The sequence below is a fragment of the Bombus huntii genome, unplaced genomic scaffold (genome assembly GCF_024542735.1).
Source record: "Bombus huntii isolate Logan2020A unplaced genomic scaffold, iyBomHunt1.1 ctg00000091.1, whole genome shotgun sequence".
Classification (NCBI taxonomy): domain Eukaryota; kingdom Metazoa; phylum Arthropoda; class Insecta; order Hymenoptera; family Apidae; genus Bombus; species Bombus huntii.
In genome coordinates, this window is record NW_026099346.1 from 68,374 (window position 1) to 94,980 (window position 26,607).

Here is a 26,607-nt window from a genome sequence, read left to right on the forward strand (position 1 = left end):
ATAGTAAGATGGATGCAACATGGAAATAGAAAGAGAACACCATGTATAGATACTTCCTGTCCTTGTTTAATCAGGCATGCACACTAGTGGACACTGACGCTGCTCGTATACCGCTGTTACATATTTCCTGTACAAGCGCGCGTCGTTAGACAAGGACGGAACATCCTCTCTCTACTTCTCTATCGCGTTTTTAGTTCGCTCACGCGCTCTGTACTTATATCTATTACATTTCCACCATAAGCAGCGGCCGTGCAGTGACTTACAAAAGTTCCGAACGGTTCCATCCTGGGCGGACGGTTAATTGCGTTCGGTACTTCGAGACAGGAAGGTGAGTACAGAATCGCTCCTCTTAGTACTCTTATTAAAAGTGTTATCATCGAATATAAGTTTTTTCAATAAATTCTTATCGTTTTACAATCTTTCTAGAATACAATGACGTCAGCAATCGATCATTTTCGCGAATTTATTGTAAATTAATTGGGGGAATATCTGGAGTTCTTTATCGGTTTCGACTGTAAAATCAGCAACTATTCGAATTTTTCATTCATAATTGTGACGTTTTCGACTCTTCCGTTGCCAAGACCCCCTTGAGAGATTTTTGGCACGTTCCATCACCCTTGTTAAACGAGTGCACATTGGTGGATATATTGATTTTAAAAACCAATACGTGAACGAGGTTTATTATCTCACTGGAACAAAGAAATCCGTTTTATTCGCGAATTTTCCGTGTTTCTTCTTAATTTTCGTGAGTGTCTGGTGCGGAGCATTATTTGAATGAACTTTTCATCGTTCAGATTATATTTCGTTTAAAAAGATTGAAATTGATGTCGAGAAGAAATGAAACAAGGTGCTCGGGCATTCCATCGTTTCCCGGGGAAAGAGAAATATGAAAAAAACGGTCGTTCTTCCTTCTGCCATTTTCGTCCATTACCAAAATGGTATGACCCAAATGTCCCGGGCCGTGAATCAATCAAGCGAATTTTGAATAATTTTTGAATAATATCCAGTTAATAATTTGTGAAACAAATTAATTTCATTTTATTGTTGGAAACAAATTAGTTGGATTTTTCTTTCTTTAGCAGTTTTCGCCGGAGTTGACTTGACGTGCTACTTCAGTTTCCATCTTCGCTTCTCGAAACTTCCAACGTCCTTGGTGTTGGAGTCTCCTTGTCCAGGTGAGTACATAGCTTCTAGATACTCGTCGCTGTTCATCCTTACGAGCCTCTCGAGCTTTAGTTGTCAATTGTTATCGTTAAAGGAAGAGAAGCTCGCGACAGATGTTATCGAACAAATCGTTTCTTCTCGAAAAGTTCGAACTTGTTCGTTGCGTTTGAATATATATGGACGGACGCCATTTTTCTTGACATCTTCATGATTTGTCATGTCGTAAGTATAGCTTCTGACTACCACATGTTTGTGATTTAACCACTTGTGAAATTTGACCACTATACCGTGATAGAAAAATATTTCCAATGAATTATAAATATTTTACATTGTGAATTATAAATATTTGTTACAAATTATATCGTACTTGAGGTGAAAATGAACCATATATCTGCTTATGGAATACGAGGTAGTAAATCATTCGAAACATAATAACGATTAATTAAGCACATATACAATAACGTTTACGAATGAATATTGCGAATTATTGTATGGCTTTAATGCGGTATTTAATGTTTTGATTGCGGTCTTTGAAATGGTATCATAGGTGCTGATATAATATCGCGCGAAAAAGGAAAGACCAGTGGTTAATATTGCAGGTGCACCAGTGCGTTGCGCTCGTCGGGGGTGGTTTTGACGCCGGTGCCGAGGAGAGACGCAGAACGTGTTCGATCGACCCGCGAACGTAGCCCGTGCTCATACTGCGACAGAGTTCGTTTCAGTTAGGCTCAGTCGCTGTTTGTCCGTCGACAGCGTATAGTCGCGTCGGCCTACGATTCCTTTTTTCTTCTTGTTTCTTGCGAACTCTCTCGCAACAGCCGTTCTATACGTACGCCGCCAGTATATCGCGTGATCATCGTTCCCGTTGCTTCCCTTACCCTCTCACGTCCTTCGAAGAAGACCACCCTTTGGTTTTTCCTTGTTTGGAGGGAATTCATCGCTCGGACACATGGACTGCGAAGCACGAGGGTTGATCGAGGCATCAGCGTGATGTACTTTTCAGGTTTCATATTTTCTCTATGATACTTTCTAAGGAGAATTTGAAAGATATACATTTTTAGGAAATAAAGGTTTTTATGGAGTCATCGATAGGTTAGAATTTAATTAACTCTCTTATAACAGGTATTCCAATTTTTTAATATATAAATTTAGTTTCCTCTATGGTGTTAGAGAACACAATGCGGGCATTTTATGATATAACGAATATATTCGTATATATTTTAGTTTATTCATTCGTCAAATTTCCCTAGTAGGCCGGCCTGCAGCTCACATGCAGCACTTAGTAAAAATTTGTTTTGTTAGAGGTTGGCTATTCTTCTTGCTATAAGAATATCGTGAAGTCATATCATATGATAAAGCACCTTCTGAAAGCTAGATGCTCGATAACGAGCCTAATGATTCTCGGTAGTTTGTAATGTCAAGCTTTGAATTGGCGAGATCGCTCTGCTGTCAAACGGCCGTCCAGCGGCGACCACATTCTTTAACCACGTTCAAGGGGTATATCACGCTACAGAAACCATCAAAGGGTTTGCAAGTTAGTTGCCTTTTAGAAGTGGGGCAGTTGGTTGTTACATGTAATCCGTAGTTGCTGGCTGTTCTCCTTAGTCGCCATACATCATAGAGACGACAGTTATAGTCGCCAGTTGTCCTTGCTAATGGTTGCTTGTTGTCGCTAGTTAGTTCTCGTTATCGTTATGTATTCCATCAATCACGCGAAATTTAACGTATGGGAATTTATTCTTCTTTATTCTTTCTGTAGGGAGATTTTTTAAGACGAGGAAAATATAGAATATTTTAAGACGACGGTAAGGTTTGAATTTAAGTAACTGTTTTATGATACAACAAAGTGGAAAGACGATTTAATTTTATAAAGTTTAGGGTAATTTTTTAAAAAACTTCGAATTTAAAAGATTCAAATAGATATCTTAAACGTAATTAAACCCTCCATATCGTAAGAAATTAAATGAAACTGCGCAACAAAGTTGATACATTTAATGTATTATTTTAAACATTTATTTAAAAACATTTATTTAAAATTTAAGTGTAGGCGTCGACGCGCGCGCGCCATTCGAAGCATTTGTCAGTTCGTTACATCTGCGGTAAAAGTTGTAACTACGAAGAAGCTTAACATATGGTGCGTCTCAAGACGACAGTAAAAAGTATTAAGAGATTTTTCGAGATTTTTTCTTTTAAGTTTCCAAGTACTTTTTCTATTTAACTTCTTTTTTTTTTTTTGTTGCATTTTCTAACAATATTCGATAAATAGAGACGAAATATGACAGTTCTTAGTTCGGGGATTTATTGGTTCGAAAGTTACTTGAAAAGTGTTTCTGGAGTTCGTGCGGTTAATACTTTTAAACTTTTACCGAGTACGACTTATTCCGTATGGCTGGACAAATCTTTGTTGATACTGTAAGCGTAACTGTAAGCGTCCGGATATTGTCTTGTGGAGATAGAAAAATACACGAAGTATTGATTGAACTACATATTTTTTTAATTCTTTTTTAATTCTTTTAGTTCTTCATATATTGATAATAAAACGATATTCCGCTACTTTGAGCACAATATAGTAATGTTTAAATAAATAATAAAATTTACGCATTTCGTCTTCATGCGTCGATAAGAAAATGCAAAAAAAGTTAAAGAAAGATGATGCGCAGACGCGAAGTTTAGTCAGCAATAATATTTAAAACCTCTAAAATATATTGTACACATTTATTTGCAAATAAGCTCAATGAAATTGAACTGTAACTGTGTTTCCAATAATGTCTTCGATGTATTGCTCGCCATTATGTCGGATTAACAGCTCTAAGTGATCGACCTTAATCACTAAATGTCGGCCGTGATTCAGTGGTATAGCTTTACATATGACGGACATCGCAGGCGCTTGTAAGACGTCCATTGTGAAACGTTTCCAATAGCACCGTTTATGCACCGTTTATGTGATGGTGAAATCTGAATATATATATCGCTGAAATATATATCGCTTATCACTTGAGTCTGACACGATCGTTTTTAAATAGAATCACAATTTTTTATTCTTTACAAAATCAGTCTTTAAAGATTATGTGCAAATAAAATAGATAAATAGATAAATGGTTGTAGAAACTTATAAAACAGATATTACAAGTATATCTAAATAAATGATATATTTATAAATTGTAATATTTGATCTAAAGTTTAAATAAATAAAAGAGATACTCGTGACTTACAATAAACGTATTTTTTTTTTCAATTTTTAAACAAAGCAAAAGTGGATAACAATTTTTCAAAATGTAAAAATCAACACAATGGTTGGTTTCTTTAATTAATCAATAACGTTTAAAGTTAATTAATGTCCAGAGTGGTTTGTACATTTTGTATTTCGCCGTATTTCAACGTTCGATGTGTAAATAGAACTTGATGCCTGAAATATCGAAAAAATAATTAAATCCGATCGTTCCGTCGAATTTGCAAATTGTATACTCGTGTAAAATCGAGTGCGCTTGTGTATGCTGATACGAAAAGTGGTAGTATATTTTTCTTTTTTCGATTATCGTTATCACTTTTTGTGTGGAAAAATTAATTCCGTGAAATGGAAGTGCAATCAATACGGCTTATCACGAAATAATAGCACAACGACGGTACATATTGGTATTGACGTCAGCTTCACAAAATTTCCCGAGTATCGCGGTCGACTATTTGGGTTAAGAATTCATTTTCAAGGTTCTACAAGCACGAGTATCTTATGGATATGAAATTTTCAGTGTACATTTTAATAACCATATTCCATATTGCATGCTGCGGTCCAAGAAAAATCCGCAGTTAATATTCTGCTAATCCCTGCTGCTTTTAAAGACCATAAGTAGTCGTCCGTAAGGTTTAAAAGATTTCGAGTAGATTTGTATTACGTATTTTATCTTCTAATTTTTAAAGAGAGGATCGTGTTTAATTAATTGAAAATGACGAAACTGTAATGGGACATTATTATCAAATATTAAACGTGGTTCCATTGGGTACTTTTATGGTCTTTGCGAGATATATATGCATTATACGTTGCTATTGGCAACGCGTAGCGATGAACGATGGAGAGCAATACCTTCGTTATCTCGTCTCGGTTGTGTACATATCAGTAATGCACAGTACTCGTACTAAATATCTTACAAATTCCATACAGATTTTCAGATTAGTTTCGAATAATACCAACACGACCATGATAGTCACAGTACAGTATTAAATGGTGCCACTATGCATAATACACTCCTAAAATGTTTCTACAAATATATTTGTCCGAATATTTTTGTCAGCTACTATATCCTAACCACGATTTATTAAACAATATATAGATTTAAAAAAGAATATATAACGACATTACTTGTTTAGGCTAGATTGGTTTAACTTGTATAGTTTTAGTAACTGTGTAAGATCAAACAAGAACTTATCGTTAGTTTGGCGAGATTTGATTACACGAAGCAACATAATTGCTTTGAAACTCAGGACAGAAAACAATGTCAACCGGTAGACGCGTTTGTCTGGTGAACGTGTAACGCGTGAATAATAGATAGCGACAATCACGCGAACGCTAGTTACAGCTGACTTGGCTTACATTGTAGCATTCAAACTAGAGTATACGAGCCGTAAGCACTATTGAAAGTTCAAAGGCCGACTAGTGAGCTTCATCCTATCTCATTTTTTAATCAGGCGATGGATCGACGAATCGTATTGATTTCGAGGATTATTATAGTTCTGTGGAAATTTTAAAGCGCGGTTTGTCTAATCTTGTCTCGTTAGCTACAGACTCTTTGGCGAGCAGCCTGAAACTTGATCCAGTTTCGAGAAAATGAAAAATTCGTTTCTTCTCTTTGCTTCCCTGTTCCTTCTTTCCTCCTTTTTCCCTTTTTACATCGCGTTAAGACCCGTTAAATAATATTGACTGCCGTGGACGCTGGCTGAGAAGTGCACTTTATAACTAGCTTTAAAATCACTGACGTCGATGAGGACAAAGGTAAGTTAGAGGGTCATTTATCTGAGCTGGTGTTATTCGACCTGAACTCTGCAGCTTTTCACAGTTTCTTTCGTTTTTCTTTTAAGAGCAGAGATGTTAACTGGTCTCTTGTTACGTGTAAGAAAGTACGTGTATGTACTAAAGCTTATTTATCACCAATTGGTTGCTCAAAGTCGAGATATACATACCTATATTATATTAATACGTTACAGAAGATTACGCGTTAGTTAGCTTATGAGAATTTATAGTGTGTCACAGATCACAAAAGCAGAATGACTACTTTTTCATAAACGATATATGTATATGAATTGAAAGTTTAACTATTACGTCACATACTTCTCTCGATAAACGTCGTCGAGTGCATATTGTTAAAGAATATTAGCCATTTGAATTCAATAGTTTCGAAGATACTAATGCTTCTGTGAAGTTTTTGCAGGCTGTTAATTTTTTATTCAGATACTACAAATTTTAAATAACTTCGATTAGAAATAAAAATCACATTACATTAACGCGTAGAATGTAACGTAACGTAGATAATGTAAATATAAATTATATTACAAGGAAACAATACGGTAATTGTAGGTAATGTGAAACATTCTGGTTAAAATTGCATCCTTTGAAGGCTAGGACACACAGTACTTACGAAGTAGATTAAGTAGCAAATGGGGTACTTAAGAAAATTCATGTTGTCATTGTTTAATAAACATCTTCAGCTAATAGCTTTCTGCAAAAGCTGGTTTAAGTTATGCTAGCTTATTCCTTATTAATTGCAATTATATTGTTCGTATCTCCTAGAGGATTAACAATCCATTTTTATAATGGATAATAAAAGTAAATTCCTATTAGGTTGTCCCAAGTTTCTTTCGCTTTATAAAGAAATGACAGTTATGTTATTCTATATTATTTTATATTAAATTGGAAAAGTGCTAAAATATTTGATAAAAATGTTAAGAAATTCTGATATTGATTTAAGCGTATCGATTTATCTGCTCTTCATATTTGATCAAACAGAAATTGTTAATTATGATTTCCACTTAAAAGCGGATTGCATATTATGAGGATAAATTATCAAATTCATCTCTAATATACACATTAGAGAATCATTCATAGCCGTAATCCTGTTTACCGCTAACATTCCTGGTACTCAATCATTCATTAGGAGACTGCTCTAGCCGCACAGAATACACCTGTAAATAATTAATCGCCATTAATATTCCATCGACTTTTGAAAATCCCTCATGTGATCTATTTCATGCGATGAGAATATGTATAAATTGAGATTGCGATCGACCATCCTCAGTCGGATAAATCGAGTGATTCAAATTATAACACAAAAAAAAGTTAAAACTAGTTACATTATCTTTTTCAATTTTTATGTATTATTTGGCGGAAGAAACTTTGGTAATTAGTAAGTAAAGTTCACCTCCTTAATGTTAATGATTTTAATATGTTATTAAGCTCAAAGTTCTAAGGAATTTTCTATATATATATACATATACATAACTGTGTGCGTATATATATAATATACGTATAACAGCCAAAGTTCAGCTCTCAAGTGTACGCAAAACTTTTATGTTCATTTTACGCTATACCAGTATGTTTCATGAATTTGTTTGCTAACAGTATCGAAACAAATAACAAGCAGAGGACGAGCTATTCATGAATTGTTTTGCCAGCGTGTACGCTCCCAATATTTTCTATTTGAGAAAACATACTTGTTGCTATTGCAACTACAAATATTTTTACAGTCGACGCTTTTGCCGTGAATCATTGGCTAACATGTAAAATCGAGAAAAAACATGGTTTATTGTGATGGAAATGTGGAAAACCGCAAAACCGATATAGAAGGGAAAATAAAGGAAAGGAAGGTAGGGATAAGTAGAAGCTTGGGGCCAAGTTTAATTCACTGAAACCGAGCTGCTTGTATTATCACAAAACAAAATTGCCAGTACGTCATTTCCGTACTCTCGTCCTCGCGAAAATGGTTTTGCTCGTGAAGAAAAAAACGAAGAGACAGGGAAGAGAGGAAAAAGCAAACGGAGAGCGCTTTTAAAAAGCTGGCGAACCGTGTGTTACCACAACGAGACACGCGGTGCTATTTGTCGCTTTAAATTGTGTCGCAACTCGTTTTTGAGATCTTTGCCAGGGATGCGTTAAAACACGCTGCAAATATATTTCTGGCTTTTCTGGGGTTTAACTGAAATATGACAAATAACGTTGTAAAACATATGTACTTAAAGAAAAGAAAAGAAAAGAAAAGAAAAGAAAAGAAAAGAAAAGAAAAGAAAAGAAAAGAAAAGAAAAGAAAAGAAAAGAAAAGAAAAGAAAAGAAAAGAAAAGAAAAGAAAAGAAAAGAAAAGAAAAGAAAAGAAAAGAAAAGAAAAGAAAAGAAAAGAAAAGAAAAGAAAAGAAAAGAAAAGAAAAGAAAAGAAAAGAAAAGAAAAGAAAAGAAAAGAAAAGAAAAGAAAAGAAAAGAAAAGAAAAGAAAAGAAAAGAAAAGAAAAGAAAAGAAAAGAAAAGAAAAGAAAAGAAAAGAAAAGAAAAGAAAAGAAAAGAAAAGAAAAGAAAAGAAAAGAAAAGAAAAGAAAAGAAAAGAAAAGAAAAGAAAAGAAAAGAAAAGAAAAGAAAAGAAAAGAAAAGAAAAGAAAAGAAAAGAAAAGAAAAGAAAAGAAAAGAAAAGAAAAGAAAAGAAAAGAAAAGAAAAGAAAAGAAAAGAAAAGAAAAGAAAAGAAAAGAAAAGAAAAGAAAAGAAAAGAAAAGAAAAGAAAAGAAAAGAAAAGAAAAGAAAAGAAAAGAAAAGAAAAGAAAAGAAAAGAAAAGAAAAGAAAAGAAAAGAAAAGAAAAGAAAAGAAAAGAAAAGAAAAGAAAAGAAAAGAAAAGAAAAGAAAAGAAAAGAAAAGAAAAGAAAAGAAAAGAAAAGAAAAGAAAAGAAAAGAAAAGAAAAGAAAAGAAAAGAAAAGAAAAGAAAAGAAAAGAAAAGAAAAGAAAAGAAAAGAAAAGAAAAGAAAAGAAAAGAAAAGAAAAGAAAAGAAAAGAAAAGAAAAGAAAAGAAAAGAAAAGAAAAGAAAAGAAAAGAAAAGAAAAGAAAAGAAAAGAAAAGAAAAGAAAAGAAAAGAAAAGAAAAGAAAAGAAAAGAAAAGAAAAGAAAAGAAAAGAAAAGAAAAGAAAAGAAAAGAAAAGAAAAGAAAAGAAGAAAGATAATATGTTGCGGCAGTTTAAGTCGATCTAAGAAAATAGATAACGGGAGGGGGGGGGGGAGGGCAAAGCTAGTTAATCTGGAAAGAATCCAAGCGTCAATTTCAAGCATTTACAGAGAATCAAGCGGGCTGGTTAAGGTCGTGAGTTGAGCAATTATCCCGCGTTAGGTTCAATCAGGTTAGTCCCACGCGAAATTGATCCAACCATGCGAAAACGAGTGTATTCTGATTTCTGTTGCAGATATTTCTGGATTGTTGATTTGTTTCCGCTTGTCATCGAAATTTTTTACCAACAATGAACGTGTACGTGAAAGCAATCATAATTGCGGTAATCATAATAGTGTCGGTTCTTCTTTATATTTTCCAGTTTGTAAAGATTGGTAAGTTGATACTGATTAATTATGCGATCGAAATCCTATATAATGGCTACAAAAAATATTTGCATCATTATTCTCGTTTCCTAATGAATCGCTGTTTTAATCAAGTTTTATATTGCATCAAATTTCTGTAGTTACACGAAAGTACTAAATTATAGAAAACTTGATATACACGGATTTAATTAATTGATAAATTAGCCAATATATAGGCATTATTATTTATTATATTATATATTATAGGCATTATATATTAGTAATGTATATATACACTTTTGAATTTTAGCCTTCTTAGCCTTCTATTCTTATATCCTTTAAACGTCATTTCAAGCTACAAGCTACTTTAACTCAAATAGCTCGATTTCAAGTTCTAACGTATACTGTAAAGCACACTTGCGAAGTGAAACAGTAAACACGATATGAAAACTCTCTCCCCAGTAAGAAATCGAATATCCAATTTCAATCGTGCTTCATCGATGAAGCATCAATGCTACGTAAAAGCATCGTGGCAGCCGCAATGCGGATCCGTTGAACAAAAATTTCCTGGCGCGATCGTTTTCGTAACGCTATTAGCCGTTTCAGTATCAGGGATGTTTTAAAAATCCGTATCGGATTGTACCATGAAGCGCAATAGCGCTTCGTTTATTTATTTACGAGAAGTGCCGATCAACTCGATTGCACTGCTCTTTTTTTTTTGTCGAAACATACCGTTCAACGCGTTCACGCTTCACTTCATCAGCTATATCAGAAACGTTACACTAAAGAGTCAAAAGGTTGCCAAATATTCGTGCTTTACCTTTTGTTTGTGTGACGTTCTGTAATTGGTTTTCCAATTCAAGAGGTAATTTATACATTAGTTTTTTCTTTATTTGGTTTACGATTATTTGAAAGAAAAGTAATTACGAGAGGAAACTCTGATAGACTAGCGGCAAGCTACGTTCGGAACCGAGCGCGTTGTGAATTGACAATCGTAACCAAACATCGCGACACAGTTCACCACACTACGTGTACAGCATGATCACGCTGAGTGGCGTTGAAACGGTTAACGTAACTGCGCGTACGACCGTCGAATGGCAAAGATATTCAAGCTGAGAATCGTTTTCAGATGTTACAAACAGCTGTGTTGACTTTCAAGGAGAAACCATTCGACATGATCTTACGTTTGAGCCGGGACCTTCGGTTTGCAGTTTCTGCACCTGCTATAATTCGAGGCTGAAGTGGTGCCAGTCGATCGTATGCAACCCGCCCGTAGTGAGTATATGCTCATTACTTAAACACTTAACACAACCAGAGAGAAACTAAAGCACACCGTTAACGCTTGCACGCTGGTCGTTAAAGCACATGCTACGCGAATAGGGTACACAACGATTCATCTAACTTGCCTTGAATTACTTTTACAAAGAGAAACATGGACAGGAATAATTTTTTGTTACGAGTCGTTTAATTTATTCGTTCGTTAGAACGATTGGTCTGACAAATTCAAAGTCTTGTTCCGTATAAATATTTTTAAACAAGTACGTCATAAGCTTTGTATATTTTTTTTATCGCAACGAAACTGTTCAGAGAAATGTTGAAATTATTAATTACAAAAGAAGACATTTACGTTGTAAAAATGTTAGCGAAAACATTTGTGAAAAAGTTACTTTGTTATAAATTCTACAAAAAGAAATATTGAAAATCACGCGCCATTTATTCAGTTGCACGTATGAAAAGTATTTTGCATTCGCGCAAAAGAATCCCTTAAGGATACATATTTTATAATAATTGGAGTGTCAAAGTTATTACGCGGATTGGCGTATACGTGCCTTTTAATGAAACTAGGTTATTCATTTGTTATTCGTTCCTAACTTTCAACTTTATGATTTTTGCGGAATAAAATTTTATATTCCGGTTCAGTTTATAAATGATTCATTTTGAATTTAATAAAATTAGAGTTACAGCAGTGCAATTTAATAAAGAACAAATAATCATTTGTACTTTATTAAAATGTTCTTTTAGCGTCTCGTTTTAATATTTCTCTAATAATATTTTGTTAACCGTTATATTTAAATGAAGGTTTTCAAAGCAGAGACGTACTTTAACGTAGGAAATGGACGTACATTTATAATGAGAATTCAGAAGCAAAAATATTTCATACAAAAATAAATATTCCCCATGTAAATAGGTGTAAATAGCTACGTTATGACTTTTATATGTATCTAACGTTTTTCCATGCAAGCTAACGTATATTTGCTTCTTCGCTTCTTCGCTTCTGAGTAGTAAAACCTGGCATTCATGCGGTTGATAGGTAGTTACGCGCTGACAACGAAAAACATAAAATGAATAAAAAGCATGAGCCATCCTATAAAAAAAATAAAGCTGCTTTTATCTTTCATTATATATTCGTCAGAATATTGTTAATAAATATTTAAGTTCAGATTTCAGCTTAAATAAATGCATAGGATTGGACATTTATTTATATATGTATCTGTGAACGCTTTTTGACATAAAATTTTTATAACGACTAAAATGACATATTCCGATATTAAATTAATTTGATGAGAATAAAAACTGAATTTTTTAAACGAGATTTTGTATGAAGTTACATTTATTGGGAAAAATTCATTCTTTTATAATATGATAAAACGAGACTCATAGTCTGTATAAATCATTTCATGGAATATTATGTGTATGTACATGTGTTCTACGCTTTTATTATAAAAATGCTAAATGAACATAACGATCAAACGCATCGACAAATGCATTGAACATATCGATTGTTATTTTGAAAAATTGATTATCTTTTATTTGTTTCGAACTACAAATTGATTGAGACATTCGTGTTTGCTAAATTGCGAATTTAACGCAATGAAGTCGTCTGAATCCCTTGCGAGCATGTAAATATAGCGTCGAATTAACAGGTCAATTACTTGAGGTTGGAACTGAAAGAAAGAGAAAGATGGAGGAGGTCTTGCCTTTGAATGCTGGACACTTCTAAAGCCCACAGTTCGCTGAAATTGCCAGAGAATTCAATTAAATGGCAAATTAAACCATTGAACTGAATCTGTTTCCAATCGTGAGCTTGGAGGTTCTACCCTTTGAATTTTTAAACCAGTCACCCTTCTTTTGTACGTATGGTAACGAATATAATTCATAAACTAATGAAGTGTGTAATTCAATTGAAAGCTCTTTTCACTGAATCCAGTTTAGACTAAGAAAAATGATATAATAACGAAATTATCAATTTACAATTTATAGAGCGTATACTTTATTCGAAAGTGAAGTTTATTACTGCAAATATTAGTTGGCTATTTATAGCCTGTTTGAAAAGGTGATTTAATTTCGATTGATTTTCGATAAGTTTTTGTTGGTTTACTCAGGTTAATTAATCTCCAATAAAATAGAAATACCAATCCGGTAGTATAATTGCTTTCTTGCTTATTACCTTTTTACTAATTAGCGATGCACGATTCCAGACCAGTAAATATTTTTCCATCGGGAGAAGTCAGGTCGAGAGATGCAAGATTTATACGCTCGTTCTGTCAGTTATCCCAGTGTCTGTTACGCGATAGAAAATGAACGAACTGAATAATAAATGCATTATCGGCATGAAGATTGCTTGATGTAGGCCACCGCTTTTTTTTCTATCCTTCCGATACCATTTTTCTTTTTTTTTCTTCTTTTTTTTCTTTTTTTTTTTCTTTTTTTTTTCTTTTTTTTTTTTTTTTTTTTTTTTTTGCGAAACACTTTGCTAGTCGTGAGAAGCAGCAATTCGGTAATACGAGCGGTAATACGAGCGGTAATACGAGACAAAGCGATTCAGAACTCGAATTCATTTGTTGGAACGACGCCATGGGCAAAAGTAGATAATGGAAAACTTTCTTCCAAAGACCATTTGATAGCGCCGACGTAATCAAGAGTGTGACGATATTGCCAGAGACGTTTCTGCAAATAGAAGACTAACTTATTTACGAATTGCCGTAACACGATTGCCGCTGGTAGTATGGTTAGTAATCGCTTTATTGAATTTTCGCTTGATGTGACATCGTCGAGAGTTTCTAGCGAAATTCTTCTCCCTGTAAAACTATGTTTCTACAGCAATGGCTGTAATTTTCGAGTTACCGTTTGCGAAGAAATCTTTTTCTTTGTTACGTGTAATAGATTATTTTTAAGTTTTAAGTTTTAAATTACATTGGTAACCTTCTATAATTTATTACTCGAAGGTGGTAATTTTTTCTTAAATAGTTTGTTTTTCCTATAATTTATTATAATATATTTTACTACAGAATCCTCAAAAACATGATGTATGTATATATATCCTGAAATATTATCAGTCTATTGTCAAGTTATAGAACATTATGGAAATTGCCAATTAAAGTCATAAAAAACAAAAAATAAGGAAGTTCGTTAAAATATGTGATTTTCCAATCAAGATATAGAATTTATTCGAGTAATATAGATTACGGTAGAGATGGTGACGGTAACAATGAGTGGACTGATTCTTCGTGCGAAAACAAATTGGAAGCGCAGAGCGATGTATTGTTTCAGCGAATATCGATTTTAAAGCACGGTTTTAAAGTACGTGTGCGTTTGACTAGGTGTGTTAATTAATATTGCTGTCTGATTTTCGATATGTAAATACAATATCTACATATCTTTAAACTTATGATAATTGAACTAACAATTATTTTAAATTTAAATTAAACATGATAATTGAACTAACAATTTTTTTAAATTTAAATTAATATTTATCCTTTTAAATGCAACAATTTTTTTTAATAATAATTTCACGCGTAAGTCAGCTGCGCACATATTTGATCGTTCTTTAAAGCTTGAATCTCTGCGAAGAGAAAAAATCTTTCAACCAACAAGAACTGGTTCTACGTTTTCTATCCATTTCCTTCCAGATAAATCTCTCTCTATCTAAAATCCTTATTTCCGTATTTCCTTGAAAAGGTTAAAGTCGTTTTGTATAAAATCCAACGTAGAGAAGAAGGAAGATCCGCAAAAGATTCTTTCAGCTTTCCCTATGTTTGAGCTCGAATCAAAGCAATCCTATTCCCAATAGGGTGACTATGCGTTTAACTTCTCATAGAATCTCTCTGATTCCGTGTGATACCTTCGGTGTTTTTGAAGTATGTAATTGATGTCGTAACGTCGACGCTTTGCAGTGCGAATTCAATTTTGAGTTGCAATTTCCCTGTTTGCGTGGCAAAAGCATAAAATCGATAAACACGTTTTCTTTGCCGATGGCGCACTGTAAATATAAATATTTGAATAAATATCGCGAATTTCATGTTGCTAAAAGATTTATACTATTTATTCGTAAATAACTGTTGGATATGTTTAAGTTGAAACCACTGCATTAGGTCTTTTTTCTTGTTTAAAATTATTTGTATTGGTAAATTGAATGAAAGTTCTAACATGTAATTTGTTCTTCTCTTATAAATAGTTTACGGAGGATAAAGCGTGGGTAACTCACGACTGTCGCGATCATGACACTATACATACCTATGTATAGCACGTATACTAAGCTAACTAAAATAGCAAGTCAGAGAAATGGAAACTTAGGAAAATCTAAAGGAAGATAAAACGTTCGAGCCTTGCCAGGAATATAAGATGCTAAGTAATCTTCCTAAGTAATCTCCTCCAGCTTTTTCTAGTTTGATCAATAATTATTAGTACATGTTAGGAAAATAAATAGAATTTTTGTTCTCAAGCGAGGTATAATTTAAATTTTGTATGTACACAAAAATGTTAAATATCTGTAATAAACATGGTATAATCAATTTTTTTACATAAAATTATATTGTATAGGCTATTGTTATTTAAACATTTTAAATTGGATGAAGGAAAAAAATGACGCAAATAAAACGTAGGACATTTTAATTAAAGAGACTAATATAGAGATTTATCTACTTAACTGTGATTAAATCATCTCCACTTAACGCTCTACCTCTTCTATTAATTATGCTTCGTTAAACTATGATTACAGAGGATGGGTTTTTTGATAAAATGACATTCTGACAAATATATATAGATCGATATATATATAGATATAGATAGACAAATATATAGATTCTTACAACAGTAGTTATGAATGAACAGTAGTTATTGTATCAATTCCGTTCTTCAGAAGCTTCATTTGTGAAAAGACAATTCGCCAGAATATGGATTCACTGTAGTTATAGCTGTAGGATTTCAATCTAGTTGACAGACTTGCTTTACGTAGAGAATATCTGTCTCTTGTTCTACCTTATCGCGATTCTCTCCTCATCTTATACGCTTTGTCGAGCAAAGTAATATTGGCATATATCTCGGCTCTGGTTACAATCATTAGTTTCCGCCTAAACGGTTAGAATCACATAGCTCGCGCTCTACTCTCGTTTATTCAACATTCAGGCCATATGGTCGCATGCGACGAGTTTTATGTTAATTCCGACCGATTACAATACCTTTCTTTCGTTTACAAGGAACGACGAGACTGGCAGTTGCGTGATTTCCAATGCAAAAGCCGCGATATCTGCACGATAACCTAACCTCAACCGATTTTGTTGTACTATTCTTATGTGGACTTCGTTTGTACCACAACTTCGTCGTAACAAAAATAGAATACGTAGAACACGGCATTCCGTTATGCGATATTGTCGATTCCTAACATCCGAAAAATCAGAGATAATTTTTTCCCTACAGTTGTACATTTGTGTGAAAAATTACGAACGTAAAGTTGTTTGGTGCATGCACAGTCCTCCCCTCCCCTGCATTTGCGTGGACATGCTAGAAAGATTCACTTTTCCACGGTGAAACTGTATGAAATGTATTATAATTTCATTTTTACAAAGGTCGAACATCCTACTATGCATAAATTTAATATTAATATAAGCAGGTTTCGTGTTAAGTATTACATCTGACGTATAAGCACACGTGTGTACGAGCCTTGGTTTTAAATGTCTTATAGTAGACACCGAAAAGATTATTCAGTTGGATATCTGACTCAACATCAATATTTTACTAGGAGATAACATGTTAAGAACACGTTGGTGGATGGCATGGGAGATGATGAATGAAGACATACTTCTGTGAGATACATAAAATAGTAGTCAGAACGTATTTTGGCGCTTGGGGACAGCAACAGCTGGTGATACTGTCATACACCTCCATTTATAAACTTTCGAAAATCGATGTGACCTTCAAACTTTAGTGTATTCTGTTTCACAGCACAAAATGTTTCCGAAACGTACGTTTATTGTTACAATGAACTTGACTAATGGCTCTGAAATACTATCCTTGAAAAAACAATGGGGGAATTGGAGCAAAAAAAAGAAGGAAATAAACAAAGACCTTGTTGGTTCGTAAAAATAAAATATGCTACAGGAAAAACTTTTTCCAACGGATTGAGATGCGACGAGCTTTAAAAGCTATGACGCGAATCGAGCGTTTGTCTACAAGAGCGCATTTTCGGTGGATATATAGATATACATGTATATGTGACGAAATATACTAAAGCAATATTGACCCTTTGTCGCTGAAAGTATCAAACTACAAAACTTCCTTTCAAATTTTCAGAATAAGGAAATCAGGATCATGATAAATAATTGGAACATAATTAAAAATAATATATCTTCTCTATAAGATAATGAATACATTGGTTCATTTAATTTTTATGGATATTCAAACGCTTCTGTGAAATAAAACGTCAAGATTATAGAGTATAAAATTCATAGCTATGAAATAACTAAAACTCTGATGTATTATTAAAAATATACGTTAGGTTGTATGTAGTGATACATACAAAGATTACATGTACAAACCCATAATTAACACAATGCTACCGCAACCATTCTGCAATCTACCTTGCCCAAAACACTCTTCCAGTCACCTCCAAACTCTTCAATTCTCTCCACCTAATCACCCACAAACCATTCACAAACATGCAATTCTCGACAAAAGAAGAACTTATCGTCAGTTGTCCTTAACATCTCGTTCATTCATTTGGTCCCTATCCCCCTATTTCCTCCCACCGTGATGATCGCACTACATTTTTCCACATTTTCTACATTTTTCTCTATTCTATTCTCTGGATGACCTGAATTCTCGAGCAGTCGAGTGACGATTGATCTGTACAATTGATCGATTTCTTTTTACTACAGCCATGCAGAAAATTTCGCCTTGGAAAAGAATGTTGTGATTTCGAATGTCTGGATCACCTGAAGAACGTTACCGGAAGTGGTAAAATTTATGTCCTTGAGTATAAGAAATCCTCCAGCTCCTCGACTCAGCGACAAACGCTACTCTGGGTGATGAGCGTAATGGTGCTATTGCGGCTTGTTTAATTTTTCAACAAGGATCCAGATGGCGCCGTTGACGGAATTCTTTCGCTATAAACGTCAACGATCAACATCAGCCATCAGGCAATTTCATATTTGTGACTTATTTCTTCTGTGTTATTTCTTCTAATTTTATTGTTAGTTCTTCAATTTGTATTCCAAAAGATTGAACTCTTTTTACGTGCGTGTGTGTTTTTCTTTTTTTTGTAACTCGTCGAGTTGCAATTCTAATTTTTGCACTTCCTCCTTCATGTCCTCTATGTGTTTCTCGAACTCTTGTGTCGTCCTGTCTTTGTCGGAACATTCTACTTGAAGATCAGCGAGTTGATGCTCGGGATCGTAATTCAATTTTTGGTCGTTAGCAGTAATAAGCTCACGTAACTTCACTTTTGAACTTGATCTTGTTTGGTCTTGATTGTGTTTTCGTGGTGCTTGTGGTGTTCTAAAAGTAATCGTCACGTTACTTGCATTTTTAGTGCACATTGATACACTGCACTCTGCAGTTCTCCTATTTTCAAACTTGCTTCATTTAAGGTAACTTTATGAATTTCCGATTGATGCTTTAACATTTGATGTAAGCCTTCTATTGCTGTTTCACGTTCTTTCAACTGTTCATTAAATTCGTTGTTTAGCATATCCACTCGAGAAATTCCGAGTTCTTGAGCATCGTTTCTTCTTTTAGAAATTTGGCCTATTTTCTCTCGCCTGCTGCTACATGTTGCTGTCATTTTATCAACTTCTTTCTTCTTTTTTTTTCTTTTTTTTTTTTCTTGAACTTAAAATCTTGATTTAAGGTTTGTGTTTCACTATATGATTTATTATTATTAACTAGTTCAACATTATTTTCAGTAGATTTTTTTTTCGCGTGATTTTTATACTTATTTAAATAGTTTTACACGAACAAATGCATCGTACGTCAGATATACCATTTTTAATAAATTGTCGCCTTTACAACTCGAGTTACCTCTGAACGAGTCGCATGATTGATCAATAAGCCATGAGTAATTATGCAAATTCAGTTTTTTTTTCATCTATCTATCTGAATATTATAACAAAGACTTTACATTGAATATTTTATTAAAATTGTAAGTTTTTCATAAACGCTTCAAAATCCACAGTCTATTGATCAACTCCTCTATCCTTTCTCTTTCTCCTCACTAAAATAGATAAATTCCTAATGTAGTTTGTGGATAATATTTCTTTTTTTTTTTTTTTTCTAAAGCAAATCACATTTATCATCTGATATATTTTTTTAAATAATTTCTGTCTGTACATTTTCTTCTTTTCCCTTACTCCTCTTTCTCTTTCTAATGAATTCTTTTTATTCCGTAAAATAGTTTTTGTATATTCAATTTTGTTAAGTGCAATCCTTATTTCTGATAACTTACTTTTATTAGATAATTCTTGTGAATCTTCTACTACATCTTCCATATCATTTTGAGTGCGGCTTCTACCTTCAGTAAATTTAATATCTTGAACCGTATCATTAATTTCAATAGCTCTTTCGGTATCAAGTAAATCGCACTTATTATTTAATATACCTTTTGAATTGACTTCTGTCTCTGTAGTTTCTTCTTCTGTATCTTCTTCGAGTTTTCTTCGTTCTTCTAATCCACCTTTCTCATTTTCTAGGATCTTCCTTGTTGTTACGCCGCCTAAAACATCTGCACGCCAGCCCGCGCCAGCTCGCACCACCGGACAACAACCAGCCTGCGTAACGTCACTTCGACCCTCAATAAACCTAAGGACCCACCATAACTTTCACTTCCCTGTAGTGTTTCGCCATGTGTCTTCAATCCGTTTGTCTTGAAGAATTTCTAAAGCTTAAAAATATTCTCGAAACACAGTCGGTTTTTAGAGAGGTCCTTGGGTTTATTAGACGTACTTAAAACACGGAGAAAACGGGTATGCACCCATTAGGAAAATCCGAATAGCCCTCTAATAAAACAAGCTATGTTTTCCTCACGCACACAGTCATCTATCCACCACGATGGTAGGAGACTTCCTACTCATCCCTTCGAGCAGTAGTGCAGGTCATGACCAATCGACACCGCGGTTCGTTACCCTCACTTTTCCTAACGAAAGTGGGGACAACGAATCCGCGTTCTTTAGGCACAGGGGCATACCCACACCGAACTTTTCTTCTGTATTAGAAAAAGAGCGACAGTCAGTCTAAAAACTAACGCCTAACGCGGCAGTCTACACATAGCGCGAGAGTCGCATACTTTACGAAAATCTTTTGTCGGTTCTCGGTGTTGTCGAACATACATCTTCTCTCCTAAATATATTATAGTGCTAAGTACATTAATACATTAATCTCCATTATAAGAGCCCTGCTCTAGCGTACATATCTATCACATCTTCGTGCGACAAGTTGTTAACTATTTATTTCTCTACGTCAGTGTAATCTGTAAAGTGTTGGAAATATATAATTTATAATTCAGTGAATCACAGTGTTATACAAACTCAATCACCCCTATTATCTCAACGGAAATCAGGGGATCGATCAATTCGTGGTGTCGATTGATATAATCGTACGACCCCCGTTGACGTCTCTCCTCGCGGTTACGTCTCCCCGCAATTGGTCGGAATTTACACTTGTATTTTCATCTTCTTTAACTTCGACTTTATCCGATCTCCTAGGTCTGCCTCTATGTTTCGCTTCATCAGTTGCTATTACACCCGTTACTGCATTATCATTTTCTACAGATTTATACCTATCGCTATCACTAGCTGTGTTCGTTAAAAGAACTTCCCTTCGTTGACGAACTTATCAGTTGTTTCGTTTTCACTATCTGAAATTGATTTTTGTTTAACACCTCTTTTTTCTTCTTTGGCAAATTTATTTTCTACATTTTCCGATGCCTTTTGTTTATTAATTATTTCAGACTTGTCTTCGATTAATTTCGTCTTTAAAGCGCTTCGCAAAATTTTATTTGTGTTTGATTGTCTGGTTTGATTATAAACAATTTCTTCAAATTTTGGCGAAGTAGCAGGCTTTGCAGCAACATTATAACGACTGCTCCGTTTACTACTATCTAACATAGATGGAGATGGATTCTTGTCATCTTTATTCTCTAAAGACTTCTCTTGTGTATTAGCATCTAAATTTCTCGACATAAGATCTGCTGAAGTTTTTTATTCTGTAGTGTCACACGCATTTTTCGCTGTCATCATTTGGTCTTCTTCTATAAGCAAATGTTCATTATTGTAAGCATTATCTCTTGCTTTTTGTATGGATTCTAATGATATATTTTGTTCAACGTTGTCTATTGATTTTGTATCATTTTCAGCAGTTGATTTACTAACTGCTTCTAATTCCTTCGTTTCAATTTGGTTTTCTTTATTTGTATCGCCGTCCAAAATATTTCTCATTGAAATATTATCCTTCTTGTTATGATCTTTTTCTGCTTCTCCTAAACTTTTACTTTTTTTGTCGAACCGTTCTTGTAAATTTTGAGTATCTTGTGACGAAGATGGTGACAAATCATTATACAATACTGCAATATCTTCTTTCCTTCGTTTCACAGACTCTTTCTGGTATTCTGTTGAGCTATTGACATCAAACATTAAGTCTGTTTTAATGAAAATATAATCCTGTGAAGCGGTGTCAATTGATACTTTCTTTTCATAAGAATTTTCTACATTAGACTGCAATTCTTTTGAAAATTCTTTCAAAACCATTTCTTCATTTCCTACAGTAACGTCTGTTTTCTCCAAGCTTTTGTTCAAATTATTAGAAACTAAACTACCCTGATAACTCCGACTAGTCGCTGCTTTAATAGTCTCCTTTAACAGTTTTCTTAACTTGATTTCGTTCTGCTTCTGCATAGCGTCTAGTATGGCCCGAATACTTGGATCCACACCAGTAGCCATAGCCAAGCCGGTGAAAATTATCCTTTGTTCCGTGGTATATATAGGGTAAAACGAATGGTAGACCGCAGCATAGTGGTTTCCAACGATCCACACTTGTTCTAATTCCTCACTCAACGTCTTTCGTGTCCATTGACGTAGAAAAAAGTAAGTTATTGTAATATCGGAATATATTAAAGGTGTAATTTTGTCCGATTAATTATAATTTATTAATAATGGATTGAAAATACAGATATTACAGACAGAAAATACAGACAGAGAAACGATGTTTGATTAACAGGAAAACTAAATGCAACGCTCGTATTTACATCAAATAACTTGACAACTATTTGGTAACTCTCTCTCTCTCTCTCTCTCTCTCTCTCTCTCTCTCTCTCTCTCACTAGCAACTCTAACACTCGACAACACTCGCAACTCAATTCTAACGACTCTATGCTTCGACGTCTCGATCAACTCTGAACCTCGCCAATGCATTCCTGCTCGGTCCTGCACGCACACACACGCACGCACGCACGCACACACACACACACACACACACACACACACACACACACACACACACACACACACACACACACACACACACACACACACACACACACACACTTTTCGGCTCACATACTCTGGCCTCTCGATTGCCACTCCTTGAAATATGAAACCGTACTTCTGTTTTGACGCTGCTTATCTTTTCTCGCGTCACTGTTACTAGGCGCTCTTGGATGTAAACAAACCACAAAAAGACGGCGTACACGGTGTTTTCTAATTTCAGCCGATCTCCAATCAAAGCTATTCTACGATATTACATTATCGTATAATAATAAGCTTTTAATCGTTTAATAATAACTCGTCAAGTAGAAATTCCACACGAAGCATTGTGAAGAATAATACTTGAAGAAGATCTATGTTCTTACGAGATTGGCTGTCTACAAGAACTTTGTTGGATAGATTGTATCGTTTGACGAAAATTTTATTGTTGAAAGTTAAGAAAGTTGGAAAGAAAACCCACGCTGTCTCGAAGATGTCTTGTTTTTCAGATGCTGTAAATTGACAAATAACTAGATATTAGTATTGACATTATTTGATGTCATATCTGACCTTAAAGTATAAATAAAATCAATCTAGGAATTAATGAAATTTCAAACATTTTTTCTAAGAAAACAGAAGTTTCGTTCCTCCTAATGAGTATCACATGATGCAATAGAAAAATAATTTAACATTGAAAATCGTGTCAAGATCAATTTCGAAGCTATAAAATCGTCTTAAAAAAACGCTGTGATAAAAAATTTTTTGACACCTTGTACAAAGGTGTATATCAACGTAAGTGTACCTGTATGTCTATATTCGAGATTATTTATCTATTCAAGATAGCAAAGTAAAAATACTATATAGAGGATTTAATTAATGTGTGGATCAACGTATGTATCACTATATGTAACAATAATATTGACTGTATATGTACGTGTGTAATAAAAGATTTCCGGTTTACAATGTTTACGATACTGATATAAAAATACCATATAGAGGATTTAATTAACGTGTATATCTACGTATATATCATTATATGTAACAGTAACATTATGTGCATATGCGTATAATATTGGTTAAATGTTAAATGTTAAATGTTAATATTGGTTAAATGCGTTAAAGTGAAATGTTATTTACCTATTCAAGATAGCAAAGTAAACATACCATATAGAGGATTTACTACTGTTAACACTCGGTATTCTCGTATTCAAAGTATTTAACCAAATAATTTGGGAATCCAGCGGACGAGCTTGTATTTAATATGATTATATTTAATATAACAACTTTACTCAATATACGCGTAGCATTTTAAATGTCATGAGGGTTGCAGCGGACTCAATTTTAATGTACCTCGATATCTTAGCTTCTTATAATATCCTAATAAAATGTTATTTATCGATTACAATTGTCCTGTCGTATTTTATAGTGTTTGCTTTATAAATGTGAACTTTATTCAAAAAGAGTTCATCGATGATTATCCATTACAGGTTGTTAATAAACCTGAATTATGCACAAAGGAATTGCCGTTAATAACTTAAGATTCTCTGCCCGTCGTACAGGGTACATATAGTAATTATTCTCGACGATCGTAACGTTTAAGTCCAATTCGAGCTTATAGTCCCATGCGAGTTAAACAACGACAATAGTTTGAATTTCTATTTGTTCGTTTGTCGTCTGTTTATACCCGGAGCACCTGCTGTAAACCAATACAAAATTTATTAGATCTATAAATAACACATATAAAACTTATTAATTTATAATTAATATAAAATAGGAGAGCACGAAACTTCCTATTTTATGGATATGTTAAATCTTTGTAAAAAATACCATATCATTAGTATCATTTTAATCGTTCTAAAGGATTTAGCCGCATAAAGCTGTGACCCTTGGAAGAATCGATGTTCACGCGTGACAAATTGAAATTGTGCGAAGGTTCCGGTACGAACATCACAAGCCGAACATCGATACCAGGGGCACAGGCACATGTTCTGGGTTCATTATATATTTATAAAGGGCTGACGATTCAGTGGATGGTCCGGGTAAATTTAAATTGTAAATGAACGCATTGCTGGTTTCAAGTAAAAGCCTGGATAAGAGCGGATATGGTATGAGAGTCTGTCGTGGAAAGGGGAACAGGCCGCTTTTATTTGTAAAGTTTGAATCTCCTCGATATTGAAGATGTTGAAGCTGCAAGTATGTATTTCATTTTAATCCATTCGAGACCGAGATTTAATTGTAAAACGATACCTAGGTGTCGGTACGATCTGAATGTTTAGTTAGAATGATTCTGTGTTTTACTCTCTCCAGGGTATCCTTTTCATACTTTGATTTTAAATCGATGACAATCTTAAATAGTATGCCTCATATTTTTAAAATATAAAATTATATACTATGTTATTCTATAATGTATTATGTACAGTTATATATATATATATATATATATATATATATATATATATATATATTATATTATATTATATTATATTATTTATTACATATATATATTATATTATTATTATATATATATATATATGTATATATATATAATAATAATATATTGAAAAAAATATGAAATTAACATGATATATACATTACTACATAAGTTATATATAAAATATGTATATTATACCCTTGCCTACTGACTGATATGAATTTCTTTCGGTCTCGAATGCGTTAAAAGAGAGCGCAAAGAAGACGAAATTACTTATTGTAATTAGTAAAACGACCTGAGAGGCAGACAGGTACAAGAAAGAAGGAATATTATATTAGCGGCATTATCATGTTTTTGCTCTCTTTAAGTCTTTCATCGAGACAGACAATCTACAGGTATTAATCGACCAATTTCTCCAAGCTGATAACTTCGAATTGATGTTTATATATAAGAAGTGTTATGTGTTAATCTGTCTAAATGTTTAAAAGGTGTTATAAATTAAATGTTGTTAAACGATACGTAATTGCCTTTTGATCGTAAATTTTACTATCAAGGGGTCTTTTATGTATGCGTAATCATTGTGAATTATAACAATTTATGTGATCGATATTAAAGGTGTTTAAAAGCATATTATTATTATATATTATTATTCTATTCTCCTATATTATTATCCTATATTATTATAGCATTCCTATATTATTATAATATCCAATTACATGTTGATACACAAGATATACAGATTATTATTTATAACGTTTTGGTTTTCTTAATTGAGTCATTCATTTAGTACAAATGATAAGAAATTAGTAATAATTCGCAAAAAAAGGATATTGTAGTAGAAATATTATAAAAAAACATTTTCTGTTTTAGTGTAGAGTTACTCCTTCTTACAGACAGTGTCGTACAAATCTGTACGTCTCTGAGAAAATGTAGGTATCTGAGCCCTTACTTCCTCAACAACTTTTAGATCTGATAGAAAAAAGAAACATACGAAGTAATAAGTAATGCTTACTAATAAATTCAACAAATACAGAGGAAGATGGCTAAATCGATAAATTAACGAGACTAAAAATTAATTACATCATGGATCTCTCGCTTTTAATTTTAAGCTGTAAATTACCGATATCGGTGACTGCCATATTCTCTTGAGTTTCCAAATCGTAAAGAATCTTTCCCCAGGGATTGGTCAACTGTGTATGTCCCCATGCGACGTAACTTGCTGAAGGAACACGAGCCGGTGATATGCAAGCAACGTATAATTGATTATCATTCGCTCTGGAACGCTGAAGTAATGACCAGTGCAGTGGTCCAGTGGTCATATTGAATGCCGCTGGATATATCAGCATTTGGCAACCTAACCCAGAGAAGCAGGAAATATGAAGCCACCGAATACCAATTAACTTCGTAGTTGCACGGTTCACATTCCATCATTTCTGAATATGCGAGGACAGTCCTCTTATTGTGCTTTTAATTCTTTTATTTGTTTCATTTTCAGCAAATATACTGGTTTTTTAAATTAAGCTTCTTTTTATACAGATATTTAATTTTTTGCTAGTTAAGTATTGATCGATTAAGTTACTGTACCTTTGTTCCGATAAATGCGTGCCATTTCCTCGAATCTAATATCATAGCATATGCCAATACCTATTTTGCAGCCCTTCACATCGAACGTCGTTAGGGAGTTACCAGGACTGAGTGAATCACTCTCTCGAAAAGTAATCTTATTAGGAATGTCGATGTCGAATAGATGTAC

General features: G+C 33.6%; 1 protein-coding gene and 1 long non-coding RNA gene across 5 annotated transcripts in view; one reads left to right on the forward strand and one right to left on the reverse strand.

The window, feature by feature from the left end:
* Positions 1 to 26,607, reverse strand: part of LOC126876716 (omega-amidase NIT2-like) — a 69,565-nt gene that overhangs the window by 40,458 nt on the left and 2,500 nt on the right. Inside the window, exons 4-6 of one of the 4 annotated variants that reach the window (XR_007694456.1) lie at positions 26,439 to 26,607; positions 25,975 to 26,208; positions 22,353 to 22,935 (exon numbers count right to left, since the gene is read on the reverse strand). Coding sequence is in view for 3 of the 4 variants with exons in the window: in XM_050639587.1 (XP_050495544.1) it covers positions 22,724 to 22,935; positions 25,975 to 26,208; positions 26,439 to 26,607 (615 nt within the window). In the remaining variant the exon portion in view is untranslated. Of the gene's footprint in view, positions 1 to 22,224; positions 22,936 to 25,463; positions 25,824 to 25,974; positions 26,209 to 26,438 lie in introns of those variants that run through there. The other 3 variants (XM_050639587.1, XM_050639589.1, XM_050639588.1) reach the window with 3 other exon arrangements.
* LOC126876738 (uncharacterized) lies at positions 10,745 to 19,896 on the forward strand. Its single transcript, XR_007694470.1, has 3 exons — positions 10,745 to 10,970; positions 19,658 to 19,796; positions 19,873 to 19,896. It is a non-coding gene; the product is annotated as an uncharacterized LOC126876738 (long non-coding RNA).